Source organism: Lissotriton helveticus, chromosome 11 (genome assembly GCF_964261635.1).
Source record: "Lissotriton helveticus chromosome 11, aLisHel1.1, whole genome shotgun sequence".
Taxonomy (NCBI): Eukaryota; Metazoa; Chordata; class Amphibia; order Caudata; family Salamandridae; genus Lissotriton; species Lissotriton helveticus.
In genome coordinates this window covers 109800834-109828167 of record NC_136072.1, presented here as the reverse complement: position 1 = coordinate 109828167, position 27334 = coordinate 109800834, and the positions used below count along the sequence as shown (strand labels likewise).

At 45.3% G+C, this 27334-nt stretch overlaps 1 protein-coding gene across 3 annotated transcripts in view; it reads right to left on the bottom strand.

Annotated features, from left to right (window-relative positions):
- Positions 1–27334, bottom strand: part of PIK3CA (phosphatidylinositol-4,5-bisphosphate 3-kinase catalytic subunit alpha) — a 339084-nt gene that overhangs the window by 149362 nt on the left and 162388 nt on the right. For all 3 annotated transcript variants that reach the window (XM_078665664.1, XM_078665663.1, XM_078665665.1), the window contains exon 9: positions 13743–13867. In XM_078665664.1, coding sequence (XP_078521790.1) covers positions 13743–13867 — 125 coding nt within the window. The remainder of the gene's footprint in view (positions 1–13742; positions 13868–27334) is intronic.

The following is a 27334-nucleotide window of genomic DNA, read 5'->3' as shown; positions in this document are numbered from 1 at the left end:
GTTGTTGTCATCCTTTTTTGACATGTTGCATGTATTGAATACCCAATCGCAAAAAGATCCTTCTGAAAAATCATAAGTGTTGTTGAAAAAGGCGAAATTCTTTACTCTCTGCTGGGCATGATGGGATGTCCCAGCTTTCAGAGTTCTTAAAGAGGCCAAATTAGTTTTCTAGTTCGTCCATAGGAGCACTATTTTCTGAATTCTTTTCGTTTAAAAAATACAGCTAGAGAGAGGCTTTCATTCAATTGTACTATTTTATGTCTGTTGGAAAGTGGGTTATTGGTAGGAGTTAGTATGCACCTAACACTAGTAATAAAGTTACCAACACCGTATGGGGTCCAGTAAAGGTCTCTGTAAATTATCCCCTTGTTCAAACATTGGTAGGTGGCAACGAGCAGTAGGCCTAACCAAGGAGATGGGAGTGAAAAGCATTTAAAAATACCAACACATCAAATAAGAAACACAAAACACAATAAAAATCGCAAATCAATTTATAAAAATAGGAAGTATTTTTATGTACAAATACACACCAAGATAAAAAACATCCAATGTAGGAACCAGAGGTATACATTTTTAAATCACTCTATAGTGCTTAAAAACAAGTAGCACCACTACGAGACATCTGGTAGCGCTTGAACGGGACACAGTCGTCTGTGACGAAGCCCAGGTCGGATACACTAAGTGGGAGGCTTTGGTCAGAACTTTGTCTTCAGACTTTTCTGGAACTTTTTCTTCTGACGTAGCTCAACCCTCCACAGCAGGCCAGATTTAGTGAGGGCTTGATGGCTTGACTTTCTGCGAGACCCTGGTCAAATCCTGGAAGTCTAGAACTTTGGGGCGGGACGAACCTGAAATACAGGTCGCGGTTGAAGATAGTCACCTTGACTCCCGACTTCGGGTCAGTCACCTCATGGAGCTTTTTCACAAACGTTTTCCAAATTTCAGGAGATGCTTCCTGAAATTCTCCTTGTAGGTTCAAAGTGTTCAAAACACCAATCCAAAGGTCTGAACTCATAGATGGTCTCTGGGATGTCTGAACTACAATTGCTACAATGCACCTAACAGTCCACTGGACGCACTCCAAGATGGGAACATTTGGTGGAGATGATGTAAGTAGACTCCATTAACCTGTAGCTTGCAGGGAATCCATGCCTTAATCCTTCTTGAAGCAAGTCAATGTCCCAGGGCTGTAGTACCAGACTGTGCAACATGCACAGTCATTCAGAGCATGGCCCTTCAGGTGCAGATCCAGATTCCAGCACGGCAGTCTCCTTGTAGTTTTTAAGCATCAGATCTGAGAACCTATGCAGCTCACATATTTATCCAGTGTTCTGGGGAGACAAGCAGGGGGACACCTCCATCCAATGAGATGCTGGGTGCCACCCAAAAGCAGGACACCTTCCTCTAAAGGTGTCCACAAAGCACTGCACTTCCAAAATCTAATACAGATTTCTTTCCAGAGGAGTAAGAAGAGGCTAAACCAATCCACAGAGTGGCTCATTCCCATAAGCTCTCCTCCCCCTGACCTCTGCAAATCCTTGCCCTAAGCATGCTATCTGGCAGGGGAACAGGATGTGGGGTTAGGTAGGCCTGGCTTTCCTTACTGATCTGCTCAGATTTTCACTAGCCCACTCTCTGTGACCTATCCTCCTCCGCTTCAGAGCGCTATCCATCAGATAACCACAAGGCCACTAATCACCTAATTAGAGCAGCCTGGCTAAGAATGTTAAGGTTGGCCAATCAGCAGAGACCACTAGAAGGCTAGATTTTTGCTTTTAGAAGAAAAATGTTCCATAACTTCTCTCCTGTACTAGTTATAATAAATTCAACAGTGGCAAGTTGTTGGATTGATCAATACTAATCCTTTAAGTCTTTGGATGATATTTTTATTCCTTTCTTAGCAATAGTTATATCGAAATAACATATTGCAACTTTAGACTATGGGGTAAAAAAATAAATGGGCTCTATTTCCCTCACCAGGGAATACAAAACAAGTTCCTTGCTTATAGTTACATCCCCCCCCTCACCACCACCCCCTCACACCTAGGGGAATCCTTGGGGATGCCCAATATGTAACAAATAAGGTAGCTTATCACTTTTTAAGTGCCCATGCCACCCAAGTCGAACTTGCATACAATTTACTTTTAAAGACAGTCTACAAAGCCAGGCTGCCTTTAAAATGACAATAGGAACTCAGCAGTGCACACATGCAAGTGAAGGTAATCTGCTGGGCCTGTAAACTTCCATGCCCTATTATATACTAGGGACTTATAGATAGATTACACTCCCTCGCCCTATTATCTACTAGGGTTGTGTAGGGTCTGTCATTGCCAATTGTAAGTGTGCCCTATAACAAGCACCTTTTTAAACATTGCCCTAGGCCTGGTTAGCAGAGCCCAGGATACAATCAGAGTCAGTTACTACCAATATCATTCAGCAGACAAGCAATTGCTATGAAATCGGTCTCCCATTTGTAAAAGTTCGAGCTATTGGCATTGTAAATGACAACGTTTTTTACTTGTGTTTTGTTGGTTGGCAAGCATTTAACACTGCTGTCCTGTAACCTGGTCAATGAAAATAATTTTATAAAAGACAGATATACGTGTGCTCTGATGACCTTCTTGCACAGATAGGCACTTTCCCTGAACACTTCTACAGACTAAGGAAAAAGCTTACATCAGCATAACATTTAATCAAAGAGTTTTAATTACAGACATCATTTATGTCAGTTCTGGTGGGTATTGTGCATTTGTATGTAGATTGTGATATGCTGCTTAGCATAAAATGCATTCCTCTGCAAAGCGCATTTAAAGCGTAATTCAGTAGCATGTAGGCGCTATAGAAACATTCAACTGAAAGTTGCTGTAGCAGGAATAATCACAGGATGGTAGGCCGGTGCGGATACTCAAACCTGGTTAACAAAGATAAAAATTTGTCAGAGTTACTCTTAACGCCACACACCCTTACATTCACTTCCCATGTGCCTCAACAGCCCGCAGCGATGCTCTTACTGTCTTAAGACAATTAAGTCGCCGCCCTACCCGATCAAAGACTGATCTTGGGCAAATTGGTAACAAAACTAATGGTTGCGCTTTTGGCAGAATTGCTATACAGACTAAAGGGATCATCTATTTAAGCCACCCAAATATTCAATAGAGCTAACTGGTGGATGGGAACATAATCAATCAATCGAGATCAGTCACATATGCAGTGCAATTCACATCTCTGGCAGCATTCAAGCTACAGGGGGGAGGGGGCAGGTGGCAGAGCTTGCAGATCCGGAACGTATTAACCGCATGCGTGCGGGCGGAATTCCGCTCGCACGCTGAGATTTTATAAATCGCATGTTACGTGACGAGCTGGGCTCGTCATGAGCGTGCGAGGAGGCTACCTCATGACGAGCCCAGCTCGTCTGAGCGTGGAAGGGGTTAAGAAGCAGACACTAAAGCCCTTTGTGTTTCGGATCTACGAGTATGTAGGTCGTGAATTCTGTAACTCCACACTACAAATCCCCCAAAAGCGTGCATAGTGTGCTGCATTATGAACATTTTACATCAAATCATGCAAATACTACTTTTTAACAAAAATGATCTAAGGTGGTGAATGCCGGCAGGCAAGATGGCACGGAAGAAGCAGTCATGGACAGCCAGCTGGGCATTGCTGTTGAGCCCTAAGCTCCTTGATGCACGCTACAGCAGATCTAGGTAGCCGCAATAAAGCTACCAGCCCCATGCACAGCCCCGCCACCCCCAGTCACACATTCCAACAACGCTAAATGACGCAGCAGGGGTGGGTGATAATAGAAAGGAAGAGAGAGGCTTTAGCTTTCTCCCGATAATGAATATTGAAGTGGGAGCAAAACAGCAAAAATGTCTTGGTCCAAAAATCCCACAACTTATATTGCAGAGACTAAACAAAATAAAAGCTGAAAGGGGGCGACACTTAGGAATCTGTTGTTTAAGGACAGCCCCTCACTGAAGCAAGAAAAAGCTTTTCCATGGAGGCGAACACCGGAGCATCAACAGTGAATACAGAGCGAGAATAATATATATTTTTTTTAAACAGCTATTTACTAAAAATTACGGTCAGATCTAGCACAAAGATCAAGGTTGCACTAAACTTGTAGGTAATGGAGTCTCTAGGGATAATAAACGGAGTCTGAAGCGCTTCTGGGGCCTATTATCTTTGCAATCTTCAACATACTAACACCAAGAAGTAGAAACAGTACTGCACGTGGCCTCATGTCACACAGGTCTCTTTCGGACAGTCCTGGGACTATGTATACCATGGTTCTCTGCATCCATGGAACTATATGCCCATACCTAAACATGCAAAAACAAAACTACATGTCCCAAAAAGCAAAGAGCTTCTGGCTTAAATCCGGGAACGGCTACGCAAACGTGTCACACATGGCACGAGGATACCTGGCAACTGTGAGGGAGGAGCCAGTGGTAAACATGAATTAATTAGTTTGTTCAGCGTGTAAAATAGGCTGTCCATAACTGTTTGCGACACATAGATAAACCTTATAGGTAAATCTGGGTTTCTTTAGTGCTAAAAACAAGTTAGACTAGATCATCTGTGGGACCAGGGAGGGGCAGAGAGCTTACCTATCTTACCAGTAACGAAGTGCTGTTCACATGTGGCAGAAAACATTGGTGATGTGTCTTTTACAGACCTGCAGAATTGTGTCCTGTTTGTGCAACACAGGGATGTGCATTTCCACACAGTATTGCGCAACTGCGGCGTGGTAGGTGCCCTCGACCCAGCACACATCTAAAAAGCACAGATTTGCCACAGCGCCACGCACATTATTGGAGCAACGCACATTCCTGGAGCAAAGTACATCATTGGAACAACGCAAATTACCTCCCCAATATGATACAATTAATCTGATATTAATGTCGTGTTTTCACCCATCTTGGATCACAACTCCTTCCAGGCTGGCTCGGGTGCAGCTCCAGTAGCCTTTCAGCCAACAGACCAAAAAAAATAATAGACTACAAACAAACGCATATGAAAGGGAGGGGCTTCACATACTGGAGTCCTCGGTGCCGATCACCAGGTGTAGGCCGGAGAGACGAGACTGAATAGGGAAGGGAGGGCCTGATAGGGAGTTGGCAAGAGCTGTGCTGTTGGGGAAAAAAAGTGCAGCCGCCATGGTAAAAGATGAAGCGTGGCATGCGCTGTGCTGATCAAAGAACAAAAAAAGCTGTGCACCTCCTGAAGCGGTCGGCATGCTGCCGCCGTGCCAGTTAATTAACCAACAAAAGAACTTGTGTTGATATTTACAAATAAATTTCCGTAACACAAAAAAAATAAGTAACAACGGCGGAATGAGAACTGCAAATGTGAAAAGTGAAGTCAGATCTACGCATAGGATTACGCAGAGTTTGCTGGCAAAGCTACCCCGCTCCCCTCCCACCTCCCCTCACAGCCTTCTATGCGTGCTCTCTGCTGCCCAGGTGGGAGTGAGCTCTAGAGGCAAACAAAAAAAGTAAAATCGTGCCACAAACTAAAATAAAAAAAAAAAGACCACCACATGTAACAGGGGCTGTTTGCTGAAAGGGCCCAAAACAGCGTAAGGCAGGACTAATTAACCATATTCACCAATCAGAAGTTGCCATTTACAACGGGCATTAACTACATGCGCGCTGCGGGTTTTCCCGCTGTGCGCTGACATTTACGAAAACCCGCGGTTCATACGACAGGCGTAACTCATGACGAGCTGAGCTAGTCATGAGCGTCGAAGGGGTTAACAGGAACCAATAGAAAACATGGAAGGTGCTTCAAGCCCGTGATCTAGAAACAGAATGTCTCGAAGAGAGAGTGCATGCGCTTTCTAGGCAAGACCTAAAAATGGAGGTGAAAAAGGCAAAAGGGTGACTTTCTAACAATGTCTAACTCTGTCTCTAATCCTTTGAGTATCAATGAATGAGTATCAGGTTATATATGTTGTTCTACACAAAGCACTTTTATAATAGCACAGAGCAAAAAATGTTTTTATTATCATGAAAGAATGTCTCTCTAAGTTGGTAGTCCAATGCTTTGGTTTATGCTTGACAATTCAAAAGTGCATTGCCTAACCCATTGGAGCGCTTCTCATTTTTTAAGAGTGAATCCAGCAATCGGAGAGTAATCAGTGACCAGCTCCCTCTGGTGAGAGTTAGCAACTCCAAATAGTTCCTGTTCATCTGCTCTTAGGCCCTTTTCAGGAATATAAGTGGAGTGGGCATGGACGTGGGTGACGGATGGGTGTGAGGGTGGGAGCCTTTTGGTGCTGGCCACCCTGTTTATCAAAGAACTGTGCCATCACTGATACCGGGTGACCCACGCAGGGGCCCGGTTGGATGCAAGTACAGCATAGGCTGTTCAGCAGATTACGTTGCTTGCATGGGACCTCTGACGTGCAGTGTGTAGGAAGATCCGGTGGAGAGATTTTCTGATGTATGGTTTGGGAGTTGGACTATGATCCTTCATTGTTCCCAGAGAAGGCTCACCAAAATTAAATGACTGGCCTTGAATTGTGCATGGCGGTGGTGAATATTGACATCTTGTTTCCCCCTGCCCATTCATTTCGGGAGTCACATGGAGGCCATCTCGAGGTTTCCCTGTTCCATGACAAACTATTTATTCATTCTCTTTCTCTCTCACCCTCTCTAGGTGCATGAGCCTTGTACCCCTACACTGTCTAGACCAATTCTTAAACATTGTTGAAAAGTCAACTAGTGTCTGAATTTATGCTCTGGTGTCTGCATTCCACATGTGCTTATCATGGATAATACATGGTTTCGCCCTCCACTCCTCCTAGTTTTGGGATGACTCCATCTTATGTAATTTTAACATGCCTCTTGCATTGAGCTACAGGCGACAGAGGCCACGTAGTCCCACTGTCTGCCTCCGAGTGATAATGTGTCTGGAGTGTTTCTTAAAATTGCTCCATCACGTTCCGCGCCCAATATTGGGCCCCCCTTGTATTTTAATTTAGAGAGTATGGCTGCAGCAGATTTTTTTTGTTGGTTTTTTTTGCTCTAAAGCACGACTTGAGAGTAGTACCACCTCTGAGCAGCGGGGTTCAAAGTAAACAAATGGCCGCTGATTATATCTCAGGCTACCTTCATAGCTTGCCACATGAAGTAAATAGAGTTTATAGCATTGCCATTGCGGTAACAAAAGGCAGATTAATTTGTGGGTGTGCGCCATAGTCTGTCTAGTGTATGTGCTCACAGGTACAAAATAGATACATGTGTTTTCTTCATCTTTGAACTTGCTGCCAAATTTAATTTTATAATTTCCAGGGATTGTATGTTTTTTTACTCTTTTACTATTTAGTTGCTGTGCTGTTCAACTGCCAAACGTCTTGTTGCCTAAGTATGTATATAATTATAATAAGCCTTTATTTAGCAACTCCAATTGAGTATCAAGACCTCCTGCCAAGCTGCATGTCTAAGACCCTAATTTGATTTCTCTTTCTTGCTATTCTATTTAATTTTTTCATATTGCTGTGAAGTTCAGCTACTCAACTGCATTTTGAGAATCTATGTAGTTTTTGCTATAATAACGTTTTTTACTTAGCGATTCCTGCAGTTTCTAAGCGCTATAAATTACAGGCGGTTAGTCGGATATCTGTAGTGGTAGCAGGGTTGTTGTGTTGCTTGAAGGAGTTGGTGTCCTTGTGCTGGGGTTTGAAGTTTCTGTAGATGTTGGCGGCCTGGTTGTGCAAGACTTTGCACGGTTGTCACAGAGTTCCTGAAAGGAGTAATGCTGTTTGTTGCAGCGAAGGGGTTGGAGAATTCTTTGACAATGTTGAAGAGTTCTTTGCTGTTATTTGGGCTTGATTCTATGAGTGGCGCCAAGGCCTCTTTTTTCGAATCTCTCAACTGTCTGTGGTAGAGGTTGAGGGCTATCTTGAAGGCTGTCTTGTCGGTAGTGTACTTGCTAGTGCCCCATCTCTTTTCCAATTCCTTACAGTGTCATTTAGCAGTTCTGAGGTCTTCAGTGTACCAGCTAGCCGATTTTGTGGACCTTCTGTGGGTGTTGTTGCAGATGGGAGCAATGTGGTCAGCGCAGTTGGCGATCCAATTTTTGAAGTTTTTAACGTTTTGGTCTAGGTTGTTGGAGGAGATAGGGTGGGTGGTGATGAGGGCGTTGATCCATGTGCCCAATAAGACTTTGCTCCAGCTGCGGTGGGGGCGGGGACACTGGGGGTGGCGGTCCATGAGCTCGTTATGTTTTAGTGGACGATGGAGTTGTTAGTCCAGGTGAGTTCTGTGGTGTGGATGTACCTTGTGTGGTCACTGGAGGTGAAGATGGGGTCTAGCGTGTGGCCTGAGATGTGCATGGGGTAGTGAATGAGTTGGGTTGGTCTGATGTTGTTTAAGCTGTTGAGGGGTTGGTAGTGTTGGTCATTGTAACCATCGAGATGAAGGTTGAGGTCTCGGCGGAAAACATAGTAGGGGGGTGGTGACGTCAGCGATGAAGTTGCAGAAGGCTGAATGTGGTCCTGGAGGACAGAGGGGCGAAGGCCCTCCTGATGGTGGTTTTGCTGTCTGTTTTGGAGTCAGACGTGGAGGTATTTCATGGCTGGGGTGTCGTCATTTATAGTTGTGCATTGGATGGATTCTTTGCGTATGTTCCCTCAGCCAGGCCAGTTGACGCTGTTGCTATGGGAGCGTTTTTAACTTTCGGGTATTGTGGTGGCGATGTCCTGTGTGGAAGTGGGGTGAGGAAGAGGACGTTGGGTGTGAGGGTGGAGATGAGATCCCAAATATCTGGTGTGTGTGTGTAAGCCTAGTGAGCATGTGTTGAGAAGGGCGCATGTGAGTTGGTGTTTTTCTTTAGGTGGTGTCTATGCGGTGTTCGGGGTGGGACTGGTCGGTGGGCTGGTGTGCGTGTTGTGGCAGTAGGTGGATCGTGGGTCTGCGCAGTGTCTTTGTTGTGGCGTCCGGGGTCAAGGGCTTAGAGCGCAGCAATGGTTTATTTGCATGGAGTCCGTGGGGCCAGTGGTCGTGGAGCTGGCCATGGTCCAAGCGCGGATGGGCTTGTTGTTGGCATGCCTTCGATGTGCCTGCTGCGGCATGCATTAAGTAGCTCCAGGGGTGGGCTGGACTTCTGTTAGCTGGAAGAACGGTGAGTAGAAAAAACCCAGGCAGCGGCGGTGTCACTGGATCAGGCTGGGACAAGCGGGAAAGAAAGGCAATTACAGAGACAACATCTGGATGCCCAATAGCCAGAATAAGTGTTTTTTGGAAAGTGGTACCATTTTTTTAGCAAGAGTATTTTCTCAGCTATCTAGAATTTTGAGAAAACTTCACTGCCAGCTCCACATGGCTGCTTGAAGGGAGAAACGTTTTTGACCAAAAAAGGAGGCTCGACAGGAAATGGAGGACCATGCATATTCGTAATGCTTGAGGCAGCTGGAAACCGATGTAACAACCATACCTCATCTGCTCTTGCCTCTGCGGAAAATGGAAAAAGGCAAAGGGGACACATCACTAGGTCTAGGTGATTTTAAAGATCTCCATTCTGCCCCATGTCTAATTCCATAGGAACTCTTTCTCAGTCTCTGATGACACCCAAATTGTGTCATGTGGTTCTCTATGTTGAGAATGAAGAAGACTGGAAAGAGGTCAGCAGATGTGCACCTCTAAATGGCAGACACAGAACAGGGCCACCATTAAGGGAGACAGAGCATACATTGAATTTGGGCTACAGAACCATTAGCCAGACCACCACTTGCCATGGAGATGCATACATTCAGAGAAAAATCAAGGAAAACCCTGCAGGGTAGAAGCCACATGCCCAATGAAAAATCCACAGCAGCAGACAATGAGCTTATTTTGTTATATCATTTTATAAAGTGCTTGAATACTAAGAAGGTGTCTTGGTGCTAGCCGATTGAATATCCTGAACAAAAAACAGGCAGTAGCTGAGGATTAATGCAGAGTGAAAAGCCATGTTTTGAGAGCCTTTCTGAATGCTAACAGATCAGGTTGAGATTTAATAGAGAGGGAGAAGTGTGTTTCAGGCCTTGGGTGCATTCAATACAAATCCACGGCCACCCCATCTAGTGCTTGGAAACAATAGATGAAATTAAAGCAAAGCAGGTTTGGCTACTTATTGGTTGTCGGAAGAAAACACACTCTGGTGTGAAAGGGCTCCTCAAGAGAGATTACAGTGGCAATTTGTCATCTGTATAGCTCAGAGGATCAACTTTCATTTCTACTAGCAGGTATTGCCACTTTATAGACATCAGAATAGACAGATTATATATACATACAACAATTTAAACTCATTCTCAAGACACTATGAATGTAAGCATATGATGCAAAAGGTTAGAATTGAAATATGGTTGTTGAAAAGAAGCTCAATTTCGTCTGCAGCGTCTAAATAAAACGTGACAGACCTTAGTAAGACAACATGAATGTCATAGCCAGGTGTAATCAGAAGAATAAAAGAGCCCCACAACTGCAATAAAGGACTTTAAGAAAAGAATATAAGACTCGGAGGAAGAACCATTAGGTTTAGGAAAATCAGCCTGGCATGCATATTCCTTTAAAAACAAGTCAAAGGTGTCCCCACAGCCCCTACTAGCCAGACTAATCAAGAGACTTCTGTGAGCTCTGGAGTCATCCTCTCCTCCATACTCACGCATAGCTGCAGGAGCTGTCAGTGTGGTGGTATATGCCAGGTCTCTCCCAGTAGGGGCTCTGGAAGACGCCTCTGCAGCCTCCTTAGCCCCAACAAACAGGAGACGTGAAAAGGTTTCCTGCATGACAGCACACAGCACTATCAATAAGTCGTGGAAACAGGGCATTGAAAAAAATAAAAAACAATTGCTGCACTGTAAGGTCGAAGTGGACTTCAAATGTGATCTGCATTTTCTTTTGACTTTTGTAACATAACCTGATAAAATGAATTAAGTGTTTTTCGTTTCATACTCTATTTCGGTACATTACCATAAAAGAGAGACATTAAAAAAAATATAACAAGGTTAATAACAAAGATAAAAACATGCATAAAAACATTTCTAAAAGAAAGTGCCTAATCTACAAGCCAGGGACCATGGTACATCTAGGGCCTTGGATGGGTTGCACTACCAAGTTATTAGTTTAACATTTGCCAAATATTAATGTTAACGAATTACAACATCACAAGCTGAGTCCACATTTTGAGCACTGTGGCAGATATTTGATGTCCTTTTAGTGCAAAATAATTTTCAGCAATAAACAAAAATCCAAACCAAACAAATGGCTGCAAAATTTTGGGTTTTGAACACAGAAATTAGATGTACAAAATGAAATGTATAAAGGAATTTACCACAAATCCTACAAACAATAATTCCAAAACGAATTTTCAGAATAGAGGAATTGAACTTTTGTTAAACTGTCCATTGAGGTCAAGAAGACATTTTGATTATGACAAAAGTAAGATTTCAAATAGTGTCTGGATAGATATGAGAGGAAGAATCAGACTTATGATTAAGGATGTAGTGAGTGTCAGGGAAAAAAAACAAATGTGATAAGAGTTAAGGCAAGGGTTTCAATGAGGGAAGCTATTATGTTATAGTAGTGGAGGTCACTGATAAGGATTCACTGGCACAAATATCACTTGGTAATTAGATTTTTTTTTAGAAGGTTTGAGATTGTGGATTCTCTTACGGCAGGTTGCCATTATGGTGTTCTTTACATTATCAGTCCCATTATGGGGTTCGTTACATGATCAGATCTCTGTTTGGGCATGCCGACAAGCTATGAAACACAATAGCACCCTGGGATACACACCAGCAGAATTTTGAATGAGGGATACCTGGATACGGGTGTGTGGTTTAACAGCACACAATGGCGGCTGCTACTCTCTGGCATACCCACACCAACCATCCACATCCATTCAGGCCCTGAAGCCATCCGGAACATTACGGACCAAAGTAAACAAACACACAGACTTTCACGGATGGGAATAAATTGGGATAGAAACAATAGGGGGACATCCTTTTGGGAGGGGGATTTTAAAAAAATGGAGGTACTATATGAGACTACGCTATATATGGCAATCAGCGGTGTAAACACTTGTAATTTAGGTATACATTAGGAGGCATAAAGCTGCATGATGCGGAGGGAGCTGGTTTCATGTTGCAGTACCCCCCCCACTCCACACGTTTTGCCAGGTAATTGATGGAACTTCTACTGAAGAGTACTGGGTTCCTACTAACCAGGTCCCCAGTATCAGTGTTCTTTCCCAAAATTGTACAACTGTTCCCGCAATTGGCAAATGTCTTTAGTACCCTCTATAAGTCATTAGTAAATGGTTCCCCTTGTACCTAGGGACTAAGGTACTAAGTGGGTTCCTCAAGGGCTGCAGAAAGAAATGTGCCACCCTAAGGGATTCCTTACCAAACGCATGCAGGGCTGCTATCGCAGGCTGGGTGTTTTGGTGCAGACAACACGACCGGACACACATCCCTGTGTGGCGGGCCCCCTAACACAGCATGTGGTACTTGTAAGTAACCCCTACAGCAGGCCTTACAGCCGCAAAGGAAGGGTGCTTGGTATTACATGTGAGGGCATACCTTCATGAGCAGATATGCCAGTGCTGGTAATTTCCATTACTGCCAGTACAAGGGACCCAGGAAGCCATTTTAAAACATGTGCTGGACGCTGGTGAAAATTGGTTCTCGAGCTACGTGATGGCTTCAGTGATGATAGGGATGTTTGATATCATACATCTTGTATTGATAAACTCACACTGACCCCAGTGATGGATTTATCAATACATGCACCTTAGAGGTGCTCTCTGAAAACCTCCCAGCCTCTGGTGTGCTCCCTGACTGGTTTCTGCTAGCCTGCCACCCGAGACACTGTTCTGACTCCTACGGTGAGGGCATTTTGCTCTCAGGAGACCCAGAACAAACGCTTGCCCAGGAAGAGGGTGTTATTCCCACTCCCACAGGACGATCTGCTGATTAGCCTTCCTAGGCTGGCAAGCTTCAAAGAGCGGCCTCCTCTGAAATGCGAATCTGGCTTCCCTCAAAGGAGAGGAAGCTTATCCCTTTGTCCAGAGCCCCCTTGGCACCTGGCAAAATTAGCTAGTCAAGTAGGCGTGCCACCCCCAGGCTAGTACCACCCCTAAGGGTGGGCTATACTGAGGTGGACACGATTTTTCAAAAGCAACCATCTTTGTGATGGCATACTTAGGAATTCTAGGACATGGTTATGCCCTCTTCCAACAGGAAGTGGTCATATTGGGGGCATAGTGACCCCAAGGCTCAATAGCCCATTGGTTACTACCCTACACTCTCCTAACACCCTTAAATTCAGTATTTAGTGGAGCCCCTGGCACCAGAAGAGCATATTCTGACAAACTGAAGAAGTACCCAGCAACTGACTTGGCGCCAATCCTGCCGGCCTGCCTGCTGTCTTCACCTATTGCACCAAAAGTCGACTTGCCCTGCAGCTGCAGAGTCCCAAAAACCCAGGAGATCTGTTAGCCTTCGCCCAGGAACCAAGACCTCCCAAGGGACTGTGGAACTTTGTCCCGCATTCTGAAAAAGAAGTAGCAAGAGGGCTCTGGCCTGCCAAAATCTGATGCCGCCAAGCACCACTGTACCTTAGACCCCAGCCCATGTTGAAGTGGGCCAACGGTGTCAGCGTGGTCCCCAAGACCTCACGGTACCAAGTCCAATTGGTATATCATATAAAGAGCCAGCTTCCCATCTCATGCAACAGCTTTAAACTTTGAAGTACCTGTGGCTCCAGAGGATGTCCTTCTCCTGCTCAGTGATTTCAGACAGAGGGTCACGATTACCGATGGCACGAAGCTGCTCCTTATCACTGTCGCATAACTCAAGGTCTCTGGCAAGTCGGGTACTCTGTGAAAAAGAATGGCAAAATTAGCATTATCAGCACACACCACAAAACATACAAGTATGTCGCCCTACCTTAAAGCATAGTTAGAGCTATACTTTTGTAAAATGAGATTTAATAACATTAAATGAATGAAGAAACTAGATATTTTGAAGGTGAAAACTCATTCAATAAAAAAGTCTGAGAATAACTAAAATCCAAGCATCACAAGATTCCCAGTAATTGGGCTAAGATGAGCTGCCTGCCAGTTTGGAGAGGACTATTCCTTTTGCAGGCGGGCCAAGACTGATTTTAACATAGCAGGTCTCCATCTAGGGTGGCATAGTGAGTGAACAATGGACTTTGATGCGCCCTAGCCATCACCACTGACTGATTAATTCAAGCACTTCTTCCATCACCTTGTTTTTTGTAATGTGATGCATGTAGCAGTGCCTCTAATTTGTACACTCTTCTATCAAGGGGTAAGATTTGACTGAGTATCAGTGGGCCTTTAAATCCCACAGATTCTGCTACTGCATTATTCCCCCATCTTAAGAGGAAATGTATTAGTAGCAACAGTTCTTTAACTACAAACTCAGCAATGACGAAAGAACCAATTTGTAGTCCCACCATGTGCTAGAGAGTAACCTGCATGTGTGTTGAGGAGACCAGAAGAAATTATTGACTAGTCATTGAGGCATATTGCTCAGCCTTAATGGAATCACAACATGATATGTCACAGCAACATACCCCTCTCCATGTTTCCTTTGGAGCACTATATGGTTGCCGTTTTGTGCAATGTTAGAAAAGTGTCTTATGCATCCAATGGTTTGAAAAACCGAACTTGGAAGGCAAACTTAGTTGAGATTGACAACTGACCTACACAGTATGATTTTTTTCTTTATAACAATATATATTATTTTTATTGACAGAACACCCTTTCCATATCTCCACCCGGCCTATACTCTGAAAGATGCCCAAGAATGTCACACGAATCCGAAAATCAGTATACCAAGGTCAAGAAATGGAACAGCGGTATACTTTGTCAGGAACATTTTTTTTAGGTTCTACCCAAAAAGAACCTATGATCCTTTATGCATGGAACGAGAATGCTGGGCATACATATCTAAATTATGCTATATTATTTCCAACACATATTAAGGTGCAAACTTAGCCCTGGGGTTTGGTAATCAAGGCAACCCCTGGCTAAAGACATTTCAAAAAATGGTAAAGCCAAACATGTTACTGGTGCACTCCTGAATCTGTGATTTTGGTAGGTAGCATCTTTCAAATTTAACCCATGAGAAGTGATATTTGCTACTGGAACAGTACAAACCTCAAGTGGTGACTATATCTAAGAAAAATTACTGAGCTTGTGAAAGTAGGGATACTACCCAGTTTGCCTTCCACAAACTACACTTAGACAGGCTGAGCATCATACTATCTACATAATAAAGGAATTACATTTGATTTCTTTCTCATACGTGGACCTTATTTAATTCTTCTCTCCAGAGAACAGTTCTTAGTTTCATTGATCATCAAGTCCTGTAAGTACTGCTTAGCTGCACCAGGGGCCTAGATAAGCACCTCTCCCATTTGCAGACCCCACCATCCCCACAAAACACCTGTGTGAACATGCACTAAATAAAAATTTTACAGCTCATCTCTTGGGCAGCTGTTTCTCCAGTATCTGGGGAGCTCCAGGAGAAGAGTAGCCCAAAGAACACAAATCAGCAAACATTATATCATGCACAGCACCTACAGTTGCTCAGAAGAGATTTGTCATGATTTGGTAGCAGAAATATTGTTATTCGCAAAATCACATAGAAACCTGGGTTACTAATTAGGCGAGAAAATAATAGGTCACAAACCACAAAGAAGTAGGCATACAAGTGTGATTGTAGAATGAGAGTAGCTCATATTCAGTCTGACAAAGCAGGATTTCAACGCGAAGTAAATAGTCAAAGAAGAAAAAAAGAAAGAAAAAAAAGGACATGGTCGTTTTAGCTAGACACCCTTTGAAGAATCTACTTGTTAAGGAGTTCTTGGTGAGTGACCATATGAAGACTCTTGATGGCTGGATTCCAAAGGCAAATTTAACCAAGCATATCTCTTGATCATTACATATTAACAGACAAAAGGTTAAACATCGCTGGCACCACTGAGCAAAAAAGTTATGAATTTTATGACGTGTTATTCCAAGTGGATAATAATCGTTCTTCCTGCATCAGACACAAACACTTCCATTTGGCATTGTAAGTATTGTTAGTCACTGAAAATCGAGCTTGTGCCAGAATATCTTTACGTTCTTGTGGTAGATCTAAATGGCTTAACTCGCTGTCAAATTAAGCGACTTGGGATCATGCTTGAGAATCTCTCTGGGACGTCCGGAAATTGTTTTGGGGTACACCTATAGAGGAATGGATGAACATGCTACTAACTGCATTAGCTCACTGTACTAATATTGCACATTTGACTATAGGCCTCTGGTTGAAAGCTCCCGTATGTGAACTTCCCATCTTTCCATGGATGCATCCGTATCATCCAGCTTGGTACATGTAGGAGATAAAGTCCTACATTCAGATCCGTTGGAAGCATCCACCATAGCAATGCTGGCTTCAGTCTCCTTGCGACTTTTATTGTATCTTGCCAAGATTGTCAACTTTTGTCCATTGTAGGTTCAGTCCCTATTGAACAGGTGTCATGTGAAGTCTGCAAAAGAGAATCAGGCCTATACATATAAACATTAGACCCCTACAGCGAATTGTATTTTCTCACTGCTACCAACTATTTAGCAGGTATTTCTTGCCACAGTCTGCAACTTTTTACTCTTTCCTGTGATGGAAAAGCCTTTTCCCGTTCCACTTTGATTAATGCACCCAAGAACTAAATCCATGTTTGGGGTTCCAATGGTGATTATTCAATGTTGCATGTGAGCATTAGTTTTTTAGGTCTCGGCTAGCCGCGCGAAGCGCGTCTCCGCCGAGACTCTTTTGTCGGCATGTGTGCTTCCCAGGAGACAATCCTGGCCGCGCGCATCGCCTTTGAGGCGATTTGAAACTGGCACGCGCCGCGCTCGGCCAGGCTGTCTCCTGGGAAGCGCAAACATACCCAGGCACACCTCCCCCTGCACGCATGCGGCCACACATACACGAGCGCACATACACGCACGCAGACAGAGACACTCCCCCTCCCCCCGCCGTCGCACACAGAGACACACACACAGGAGCGCACATACACGCACACATACAGAGACACATGTACACACATCCACACCGTGATGCCTTTGAAATGTGACGCGCATGGCCCTTGCGGTGCAGTTTACCCTATTTCCAGACGTGGCTCGCACCCATCCATGCCCGGTCGCCCGGCGCCCTCTCCCGGTCCCTCCTCTGGGTCTTGCTCTGCTTCCCGCGGGTCTCCGGCTGCAGCGCGCCCGGGTCTCCCCTCTGCGGATCCCCGTCGTCCGTAGCTCTCCAGAGCGACCCCTGGCGGAGAGTGTGTGTCCGTGGCCGCTACCTCCGGCTTCGCTGGGCAGCCCCGCACTCCTCGTTGCTGCTTGATCTGGGAGTCCTTGGGGCCGCCCCGACCCCCTGTTGGTCCTGAGTTCTCTGCCGCGCTCCGGGCTCCTCTCTGCGGCTGCAGCCCTCTGCTCTCTGCCCCTGACCTCGGCCTCCCTCGGCTCGCACACGCCCCGATCCCTCTCTCAGACCCCGGAGGTCTCCGCTCCTCCTCCTTCTCCCGGCCCGCACTTCCCTCCTCCACAACTCATCCCCCTCCCCTGTTTTGGACGTCCTTTTCCAGGACACCCCTCCCCTGCACCTCCTCCTCCTTCTCTCGGTCTCACCACCCCACCGGCATAGCTAGGGGGGGGCGAGGGGGGCGGTCCGCCCCAGGCGGCACTATATTGAGGGCGGCGGCATCACTGCAGTGGTGGCCCGTGGCGGCGGTGTTTATTATTTAATTGGGACAGTAGTGTCAGTGTCCCAGTGGGTCCCAGGGCCGTCAATCTTGAAGCGCGCGTAAGCGCTACCAATGACGGCCCTGGGAATCGTGTTTTGCCAGCCCCCACACCGCGCTGGAAATGCAGCACGGATGCGCGTCCGTTGGGAGTGGAATAGAGTCTGGGGAGAATTAAATCGAGATGAGTTCACATCCGCCAATACCAGACTAGCTGCTTGACACCTGACCTGACTGGCTGTTGCCCTGCTCTTTCAGAGACTTTCGCGGGTTGGTGAGTGAGTCTTACTTTTCCGTCAGCTCTCTGGTATGAACGTGGTGGGGGCTGCCTGAACTTTACGATACTCGGACTAGAGCAAGATTATCAACACGCCTTGTCCACGAGGGCTGAATCCACACCAGGTTTTAAGGACAGCCGCATGAGATAAGTTTGTATTAATGTAAATACAATACTTTAACTTTGCCGTGGGGTTATTCTGTGGACTTTTTGTGATGTCACTTTCGTAAATTATGGAGGGATGTATGTACATCATCCCCTATGCTCCTATGAGGTATAAACTAACACTCTTGAGATATATATATATACACACACACACACACACACTTCTGCGCGACCCGCACTATTGCTATAATTACACCACACTTGGCGCGGAGACAGAATTTACAAGAACATTTGTGTATTGCTGTCAATGCATTCAGGTGCATTACTAGTCACAGGGGCTTCTAAAAGTTAATTTCCTGTGGAAATCGATGCTTTACTATTGAATTATCTGCAGGTGAAAACTTTTCAAAATAATCAAAACTTCGGAGCATTTCTTCCCGCCGTCCAAAAAATTTCAGCGCAGGTTGTGTAAGTCCAGGACTAAACCTAGGCGCCTTTGTCCGAGATATATTTACAGTACAGCTCAAACATGGTTAATTTCCAGGTTGTGTCTCCACGTCATGTCTGGTGTGATTCCATCCTGTAGGAAACAACCATGGGATGTAAAATGGGAAGTGGGACTTCTAGATCACCCCAAACAATTTTAATACAAAATGACCTCTTTGTAAGTAAAAGGGAAAAAGAAATACAGCTATATTTCGTGCAGGTTTGTAGAACTCGGCGGTGTTAGCAAATCAACAACTTCGATTTCTTTGGAAGGAGCTGCCAACCCTGAACTGCAGAGATGGTGCTGGTGGTAGGGCGAGGGTCACGCACTCACTTACACAGCATCCGTAGTACAGAGGCGTCTCGTTGGCTATGGTATTGGTTTTATAAATTAGCAGCAGTTGTGGCGCAGTCATGATCGCCTGCCTGTGCCCTGTAAGTAACAGAAGTTCACACTGGTCAGCAGCGTCACTCGGCAGAGCAGCATTGGATGGCTCTCCGTGATAGGCTTGCTGTTGTGAGATCTGTGCGTTAGGCACCCTAAACCACGTGGCCAGAACGTCACTTGTGACTACATTGTCAGTCGAGCCAGGCACTCTTTAATTTAGTTCACTACTGCCTCCTGAGATACAAGCGGGGTCGAGGCAGCACTCCTAATGTTTTTATAGTCTGCACTGGTGTGAGTGCTGAAGGGGAATGGTTACCAGCTCTCGCCACGCCACAGTACCCTGCGACGTCACAGACTCGACCCCCGTGGCCTTTTGCTTCCCTGCAGTGGCACACACTTGGCAAAGAGCTGCTGGCACGCAGTATTCATAACTGGACCTGACCCTCCACTGCCCGCACCCGAGACTGTGTGTTTGTTATGGGGTGAGTGAGAAAGAATCATGCAGCTGCAGCGTGGGCAATATTAATGAATGGTTCCCTCTGCAGTCGTGCAAGTGTACCTCATGCACAAAGAACATGTACAGTATGCACAGCATCAGTGCCCGCCTCCGTCAGCATTAGTGCAAAATAATGCCGAGACCATTGCATTGTAAATGCTTGTTTAAGAGGTTGATGCAGGACGTTGTAGATTTTCTTGCCTCTTCTTTTGATGGTGTTTTAACGAGCCAGTCACCAAGATATGGGAACACCTGACGACTTTCACATCTGAGGAAGGCAGACACTGGAGCAAGACATTTTGTAAATATTTGAGGTGCTGCTTTGAGTTTGAAAGGGAGAACCTTGAACTTGTCCCACCAGCAGAAATCGGAGATATTTCTGTGTTTTTGATGAATAGGTATGTGTAAGTATGCATCCTGAAGATCCAAGGAGGTCATAAAATCTTCTCCCTGCATCATCAGGAGTACTTCCTGTACGGTAACCATCCGGTAACACAGATTCATAAAAAATTTGTTCAGCTGTCTGACATTCAGGATCAGTTTCCACTGACCCATTTTCTTGATCAGATAAACCTGAAGTAAAAACATAATTGTTACTTACCAGTAGGAGTTGTTTTGCAGCTTGAAATGTTTTCTGAATGCACATGCTGTGCATTAGTGTGCCATCTAGCAGATGGGTCAGAAATAGTTTTTTCTCTCTCTCTCGCTCTTTTTTCCCCCACATGGGAGTCAGAGACCACCATTTGGTGGTATGCCCGTCCCTTATGTGACATCAGACGGTACACCGGAAAGTTCCCGTGCGTAGTTGCCATCTTTGGATTCTTTTTTCTGTCTTTTGAATACTTACTCGTTTTTCGTTGCTTTCTCCCACCTGGTATAATCTCTCCCATTTCCAGGGAGGCAGGTGGGTCGCACGTGTATCCAGAAAACTCTTCAAGCTGCAAAACTACTCCTACTGATAAGTAACCATTTTATTTTGCAGCATGAATCCTTTTCTGGATTCACATGCTGTGCATTACATTATGTAGCAGTATCCCTTCCTTTGGGTTGGTTGGGATGAAATAAGGAAGAGTTTACAAACAGGTGCTGTAGTACTTTAGTCCCACATGTGCTTCCTTGTTCATTTGAAAGTCCACACAGTAATGTTTTGCAAATGAGTGTGGGGATGTCCATGTTACTGCAGCACAGCTGTATCAATAGGTACATTTGTTAGGAACGCCAGTGTTGCATCCTTCTTTCTTGTTAAGTGGACTTTTGGTTGTGCAGGTAGTGTTACCCCTGCTTCTAAATAGCAACTCTTTATTGTTGCTACAATCCATATTGATATTGTTTCCTTGGCTACTGGTGCTCCTCTGGTTACTTTGGCGAAGAAGACAAACAACTTGTTTTCTTTCAAACCTCTTATTTCTTGGAGATACTATAATAAAGACCTTCTTACATCTAAAGTGGAAAGGGTTCTTTTCATTTGTGGGTGTTTGAAGAATACTGGTAACTGTATGCTTCGATTGACATGAAAGTTGGAAACCACTTTGATTAGGAACTGTGGATTGGTTCCAAGAACTACCTTGTCTTTATTTATTTGCCAGTATGGATCATGTTTTGTTGGTGCTTGCAGTTCATTCATTCTTCACATTGAAGTGATCGCAATTTGGAATGCTGTTTTGAGTGAGAGTGATCTGAGATCAGACTTGTGCATAGGCTCAAATTGTTTTGCCATTAACTGATTTAACACAGTGTTTAAGTTCCACAATGGTGCTGGAACTTGTTTTGGCAGTGCAATTCTTTTAGATCCTTCCAAGAATCTCTTCACCACTGGGGATGTGAAGAAGCAGCTACAAGAAGTGCTCCTTGTGCATGCTACTATCACTGCTGGGTGTAAATTTAAGGATAAATTACGCTGACCTGCTGTCTAGCAGGTGGGTGAGTACGCCAATACCATCTCTTGTTTTGTGCTTGTTTACATCTTTGTGCACCAGTGGATGCACCTCTTCCATTTTGTTGCATAACAGAACATTTGTGTGTGGTAGGTTTCCTTGCTTCCATAAGTATTTCCTTTGTCCTGGTTAGCAGTACCAGATGCCCGAACTCTAGACACTCAGGAGCCAGGCCGCTAGGTTGAGTTTCACTGGTTCCGGGTGGAACACTTCCCCTCCTGCATTGTTAGCTGATCTTTTTCTGCTTTGATCATGATTATTTTTTCACAGGACATCTCCAGTAGGTCTGAGTACCAGGTCTATCTGGACCCGCTATGAGAATGAGGTTTGTCCTTGGTTGTCTGCCTTTCTCAAGCACCTTGGGTATTAGTGGAATCGGAGAAAAAGCATAGGCAAAGCTCCCTGACCAGTCTATTGACAGGGCATTCCCTTCCGATAGGGGGCGTTGAAACCTGGAGGCAAAGTGTTGGCCTTTTGCATTTTTTGCTGTTGTAAACAGGTCTATCGTTGGTCTCCCCTAGGCCCAGAAGATTTTATCCACTGTTTCTTGTTTTAGTTCCCATTTGCAGAAGCTGCTTTCCTATCTGCTCAACCTGTTTGCCTCCGTGTTTTCTTTTCCTGGTAGATGGATTGTTTGCAGACTAATCTTCCTTGGTATTGCACATTGCCAAATTTACTGTGGTAGCTAGCTCAGAGTGAACAATTTTGTGCCTCCCTGTTTGTTGAGGTCAAACATGGTTGTCGTGTTGTCTTTCTTTAGTAGTACGGTTTTCCCTGTGATAGGTGTTAGGAACGCTTTCAGGGCTAGGAACACATTCTTCATTTCCAAGAAGTTGATGTGTTTGAACACATCTGTGTTGCTCTACTCCGTACCTTCAGATTGCCATTGTTAAGGTCACTATTGGAGTTGGTGTTTTGAAAGGTTTCCCCCATGGTCACGTGCTATGATCTCAACCATTTAACCACCTTTTCCTTTTTTGCTGTGACAACCGCTAGATCATCTCAACTTCCAGTGGCTTGTGACCATTTGATGCAGATCTTGCAAATCCATACTTGGAAGGGTCGCATATAAAGCCGGCCATGTGTTATGAGTGGTCTGCATGATGCCATCATGCCTACTAATTTCATGACAGTCCTCCCTGTCAGAGACCAACCTCTCTGGTACAGTGGAGTCTGCTCTGTGATCACCTTTGCTCTCCTTTGGATCGGGTATGTCTGTGCCATCTGAGTTTAATGTTGCTTCTAGGAACACCTTTTTTTTGTTGTGGTTGTGGAGATGACTTCTTGTGGTTTATTGAGAAACCTAGTCTTTGTAGAGTGGCAATTACATTTTGGGTATTCCTATGGCATTCTTGTTTTGTTTTTGCCTTTACTACCCAGTCGTCCAAGTAAGGTCCTCAAGGTCCTTGAGGACACCCTCCAAACAGACATAGGACTCCCCTCTCCCCACTCAACAAGATAGAAACTGGACTTCCTCGGTCAGCCCTGGCTCAGAAAGTGAAACTGGTCTCAAAACATAACAACAAAAAAAGGACTACAATACTTCTCTCTACCTGCTCCAACTTGGCGGCCATCTTAGACTAGTCAATCCTCTCTACCCTCCTTGCCTAAGGAAGTGGCCATTTTAGACTAGTCAATTTCTCCACTTCCTCTTGACCACTTATTAGCCTAACCACCCTCACCTTACTCGCACCTACCTTAGCCCCTAACGAATCCACACAACAACCGGCACCCACCTACACCTCTACGCCCAACATGGAACCCATAGGCAAGCACACATATAAAATTAATTACCCCCCCCCCTCGAGCTCGCCAAAAAAACTGCCAAACGTTTTAAACACAACTTCCTGAAGTCACACCCTGAAACCCCCTTTGTAGACACTTACTTCTCACTAAACAATGGAGCCAAGAACACAGATTTCATCCTATACACTACACGTAGAGCACAATGGAGAAAAGCGTTCCTCACATTCCTCACTATCTCTGCCACCAGGAAATCCGCCCATGGCTTAACACTGTCCACCACACCTTCCCAATTCTTCCCAGCTACAGCAACCATCACCATCTATAACAACGGCATTATCTTAATTCAATCCACAGACAGGAACCTTGACCTATTCGACAACTTGTTCCCCACGTTCAAAAAATATATCTCCAACCCTCAGTCTCCTATTCATCTGGACCCCAATCCTAACAACCCTGACTCCACAGCACCTCCTATCACTAACACACATCTCCCCCCTCCCCCTTTACTCTATTCCATCACCCACCCGCTACAGTCACCTCACATCCCTCTATCACAGACTTGGATCTTTCCTCATCGGACATCCTCCCCACCCCATCTACCCCCCAACAGAACCCTGCCCTCCCACTTCCTACTGGACTCTCAGAACACCCTACCTCCTTCAACTACACTCCCCCTCCCCACAATAGATCCTCCTCCCATCCTATCTCCCCCCCCATTCCGAGCCCCCACTACACCACCGGCACACCAGCCACCCCTAGCCCTCTCCCAGCTAGCAACCTCTCCCCCCCATTCTCAGTCCTCACTACCTCACTTGCACCCCAGTCTCCCCTAGACCTCACTCATCCCTCAACCTCTCCCCCCACTCTTAGTCCCCACCACCTCACATGCACCCCCGCAACGCCTAGCCTACACTCACCCCTCAATATCCCTCCCCCCCTAACTCAACCTCTCCCCTCACCCCAACATACCTACCCTTCCGAACACTAACTCACTCACTAACACCACTAACCCACTTACTAACACCACTAACCCCTCCAATAGCATCACACCCCCTCCCCCACACTCCTGTAACATAGACACCCATACACTTTCAGTACCCAGTCCCAACTCCACTCCCAATCCCACGCTAGACATGATTATGTCCACCCTCCTCCAAGTCAAAGAAGATCTCCACACCCTCAAAGAGTTACTCTTCAAAGAACCCAGACACCCCCAACCTACTACAAATCCCCCACTCATCCTGCTCATCCTCTCACACAAAACTACCGACACTGGACCTCTAGCCCCGCTCGTAATCCCATCAACCGCTCCTGTCGCACCGTCAATTCTCTTTCGGACCACGACATACACACCCTTCTCCGCTCATATGACCCAGTTACCCAAACCAACCTAGCCACCACACACCTTTCCATCCCCACGATTCACCCTAACGCCCTTAGGCTCCCCACTCAAAACAACAGAGGCTCCGTCCCAAATAACCTTAAAAAAATCCCCCTCACTCTAGAACCCTCTACCACCCCCTACACCCCAAGGCTCAAATGCATACTTCTCAACTGCAGGTCGGCCCCTAGACACTCCTCAGACGTCGCTGATCTCATTATTTCACTGGACCTTGATCTAACCATTCTGACTGAAACTTGGTTAACTGAATCTTCTACACCCATCATGGATATTCTAGTTCCCCCCAACTACCACATCATTAGACTTGACAGGCCTAGCAAATCAGGCGGTGGAATCGCATGTATTTTTAGAAGCAACCTCTCAGTTACTAGAGCCAGCTCCCCATCTCTCACCTCATGTGAATACCTCTGCCTAGATGTCATCAGCGAGAGCAAACCTATATGCTCTCTACACGTCATCTACCACCCACCTGGGGACAACCTCATCTTCACCCAACAACTCATGGACACAATTTCATCCAATTCCGGTCGGCAACACACTCACATTTTCCTTGGTGACTTCAATCTCCACTGGAATGATCACAATGACGTGGTGGTAAATAGCCTAAATAATTACCTCAACGCTCTTGACCTCACCCAAATCTGCGACAGCCCGACACATGATAAAGGCTCTATCCTCGACCTTATCATTTCTAAAGAAAACTCTACCCAACTTGGATCAATCCAACCCTGTGACTGGTCAGACCACCACATTATCACATTCTTCATCAATGAAAAAGTTAAACTTAACCCGGTTCAACCCACCAAATCCAAAGTCTGGAAAAGGGACCTGAAGAATCTCAATCCAAACTCTTTACCTTCTCATAGCTGCAATCTATTCCTTCCCCCCTAACGGTGCTCTGGACGTTCAATCTTTGACCGACCACTACCTCAACTCTATGACTTCTATAATCAATGAGGCCGCCCCCTTGCAACTGAAAAGAGTCTCCACTAAAAAAATCCAACCCATGGTATGATGGTAGACTCAACGAAGATAGACGGGCCATGCGCATGGCAGAGCGCACCTGGAGATCAGCCCCTTCGGCACTAAACCTTAAAACTCTGAAGTAAAAGAGAAATACATACTTCAGGAAAATCAAGCCCACAAAATCAGATTTCTTCAGCCTCCAGCTCAACCAAGCAAAAAACCGACCAAGAAAGCTGTTTGAACTAATCAATACACAATCCAAGGAACAACCCCAACTATCGCATAGCACAATAGGCGATATACCATCATGTGAGGACTTCTCTGCTTTCTTCAATCTAAAGACTGATAACATAAGGAAAGATCTCCTCAATGATGTAAACCTTTACTCCAACCCCCACAGCATAACACCCACTGAACCAAAGAACAATGCTGCATGGTCATCCTTTGATACCTACTCTGAAGATACAATTAACAAACTGCTCACCCCATTGAAACCTTCCAATCACCTCACAGACCCCCTTCCTGCTAACACTGTAAAGGACTTCATCCCAATACTTCTCCCACTATGGACCAAAATTATCAATAGCTCACTTCAGCAAGGTCACATCCCCGACTCCCTCAAAGTTGGACAAGTCACACCTATACTCAAGAAACCGACAGCTGACCCTTCTGACTTAAACAATTACCGTCCTATTACCAACATTCCCACCCTTGCCAAACTGTTGGAAAAATGCGTACAACTCCAACTAACGAAACACATTGAACAGTTTGACCTCCTCAACGCTCATCAATCAGGCTTCCGAGCAGGGCACAGTACTGAGACTGCTATTACACACATAATTGACGACGCCCTCCAAATCCTTGATCAAAACGATACCTGCCTCCTCATCCTTCTTGATCTGTCCTCAGCATTTGACACAGTCAAACACGAGACCTTACTCGAGTTGTTAAATACCAGAATGGGCCTATCTGGGACAGTTCTCAAATGGTTCACTTCCTTCCTACATAACCGGTCTCAGAAATTCAAGAGCAACAACCTGATGTCCCCACCAGTGCCTGTAACACTAGGCGTCCCACAAGGATCTTCCCTTTCTCCAACATTGTTCAACCTGGTCATGGAACCTCTCACCACCCTGCTACAAGCATCTACTGTACACTTTCACATGTACGCAGACGACACCCAACTATACCTGAAACTACAATCCCCCAATGACATCAAACTTCTTAACTCAACGCTCAGAAACACACAATCATGGCTTGCCGATAATCACCTCAAACTCAATGCCCTGAAAACAGAGTTCCTTCTGATCTCACCTCCTGCGAAAAGCTCCACCTCTCAAACCTGGCTTAAGCACCTAACTGCACTCAATGTCCAACCTACCATCGTGGACTCAACTAAATCTTTAGGCATAACACTTGACACCAATCTCAACATGCAACGGCATATCAGCAACGCAACTAAGGGAGCTAATTTCCAAATCAATACCCTGAGGAAACTTAAACCCTTACTCCCAGCCAAGGACTTCCAAACTGCAGTACAAGCCCTAGTCATGCCGCGCTTAGACTACGGTAGCGTCGCCCTCTGCGGACTCCCCCTATCTACAACTGCACCCCTGAGAGCCTCTTTGAACGCTGCAGCGAGACTTATCACTGGATCAAAAAAACACTCACATATTTCCCCTGACCTAAAATCCATGAACTGGCTGCCTTTTGAGGCCAGAATACATCTGAAA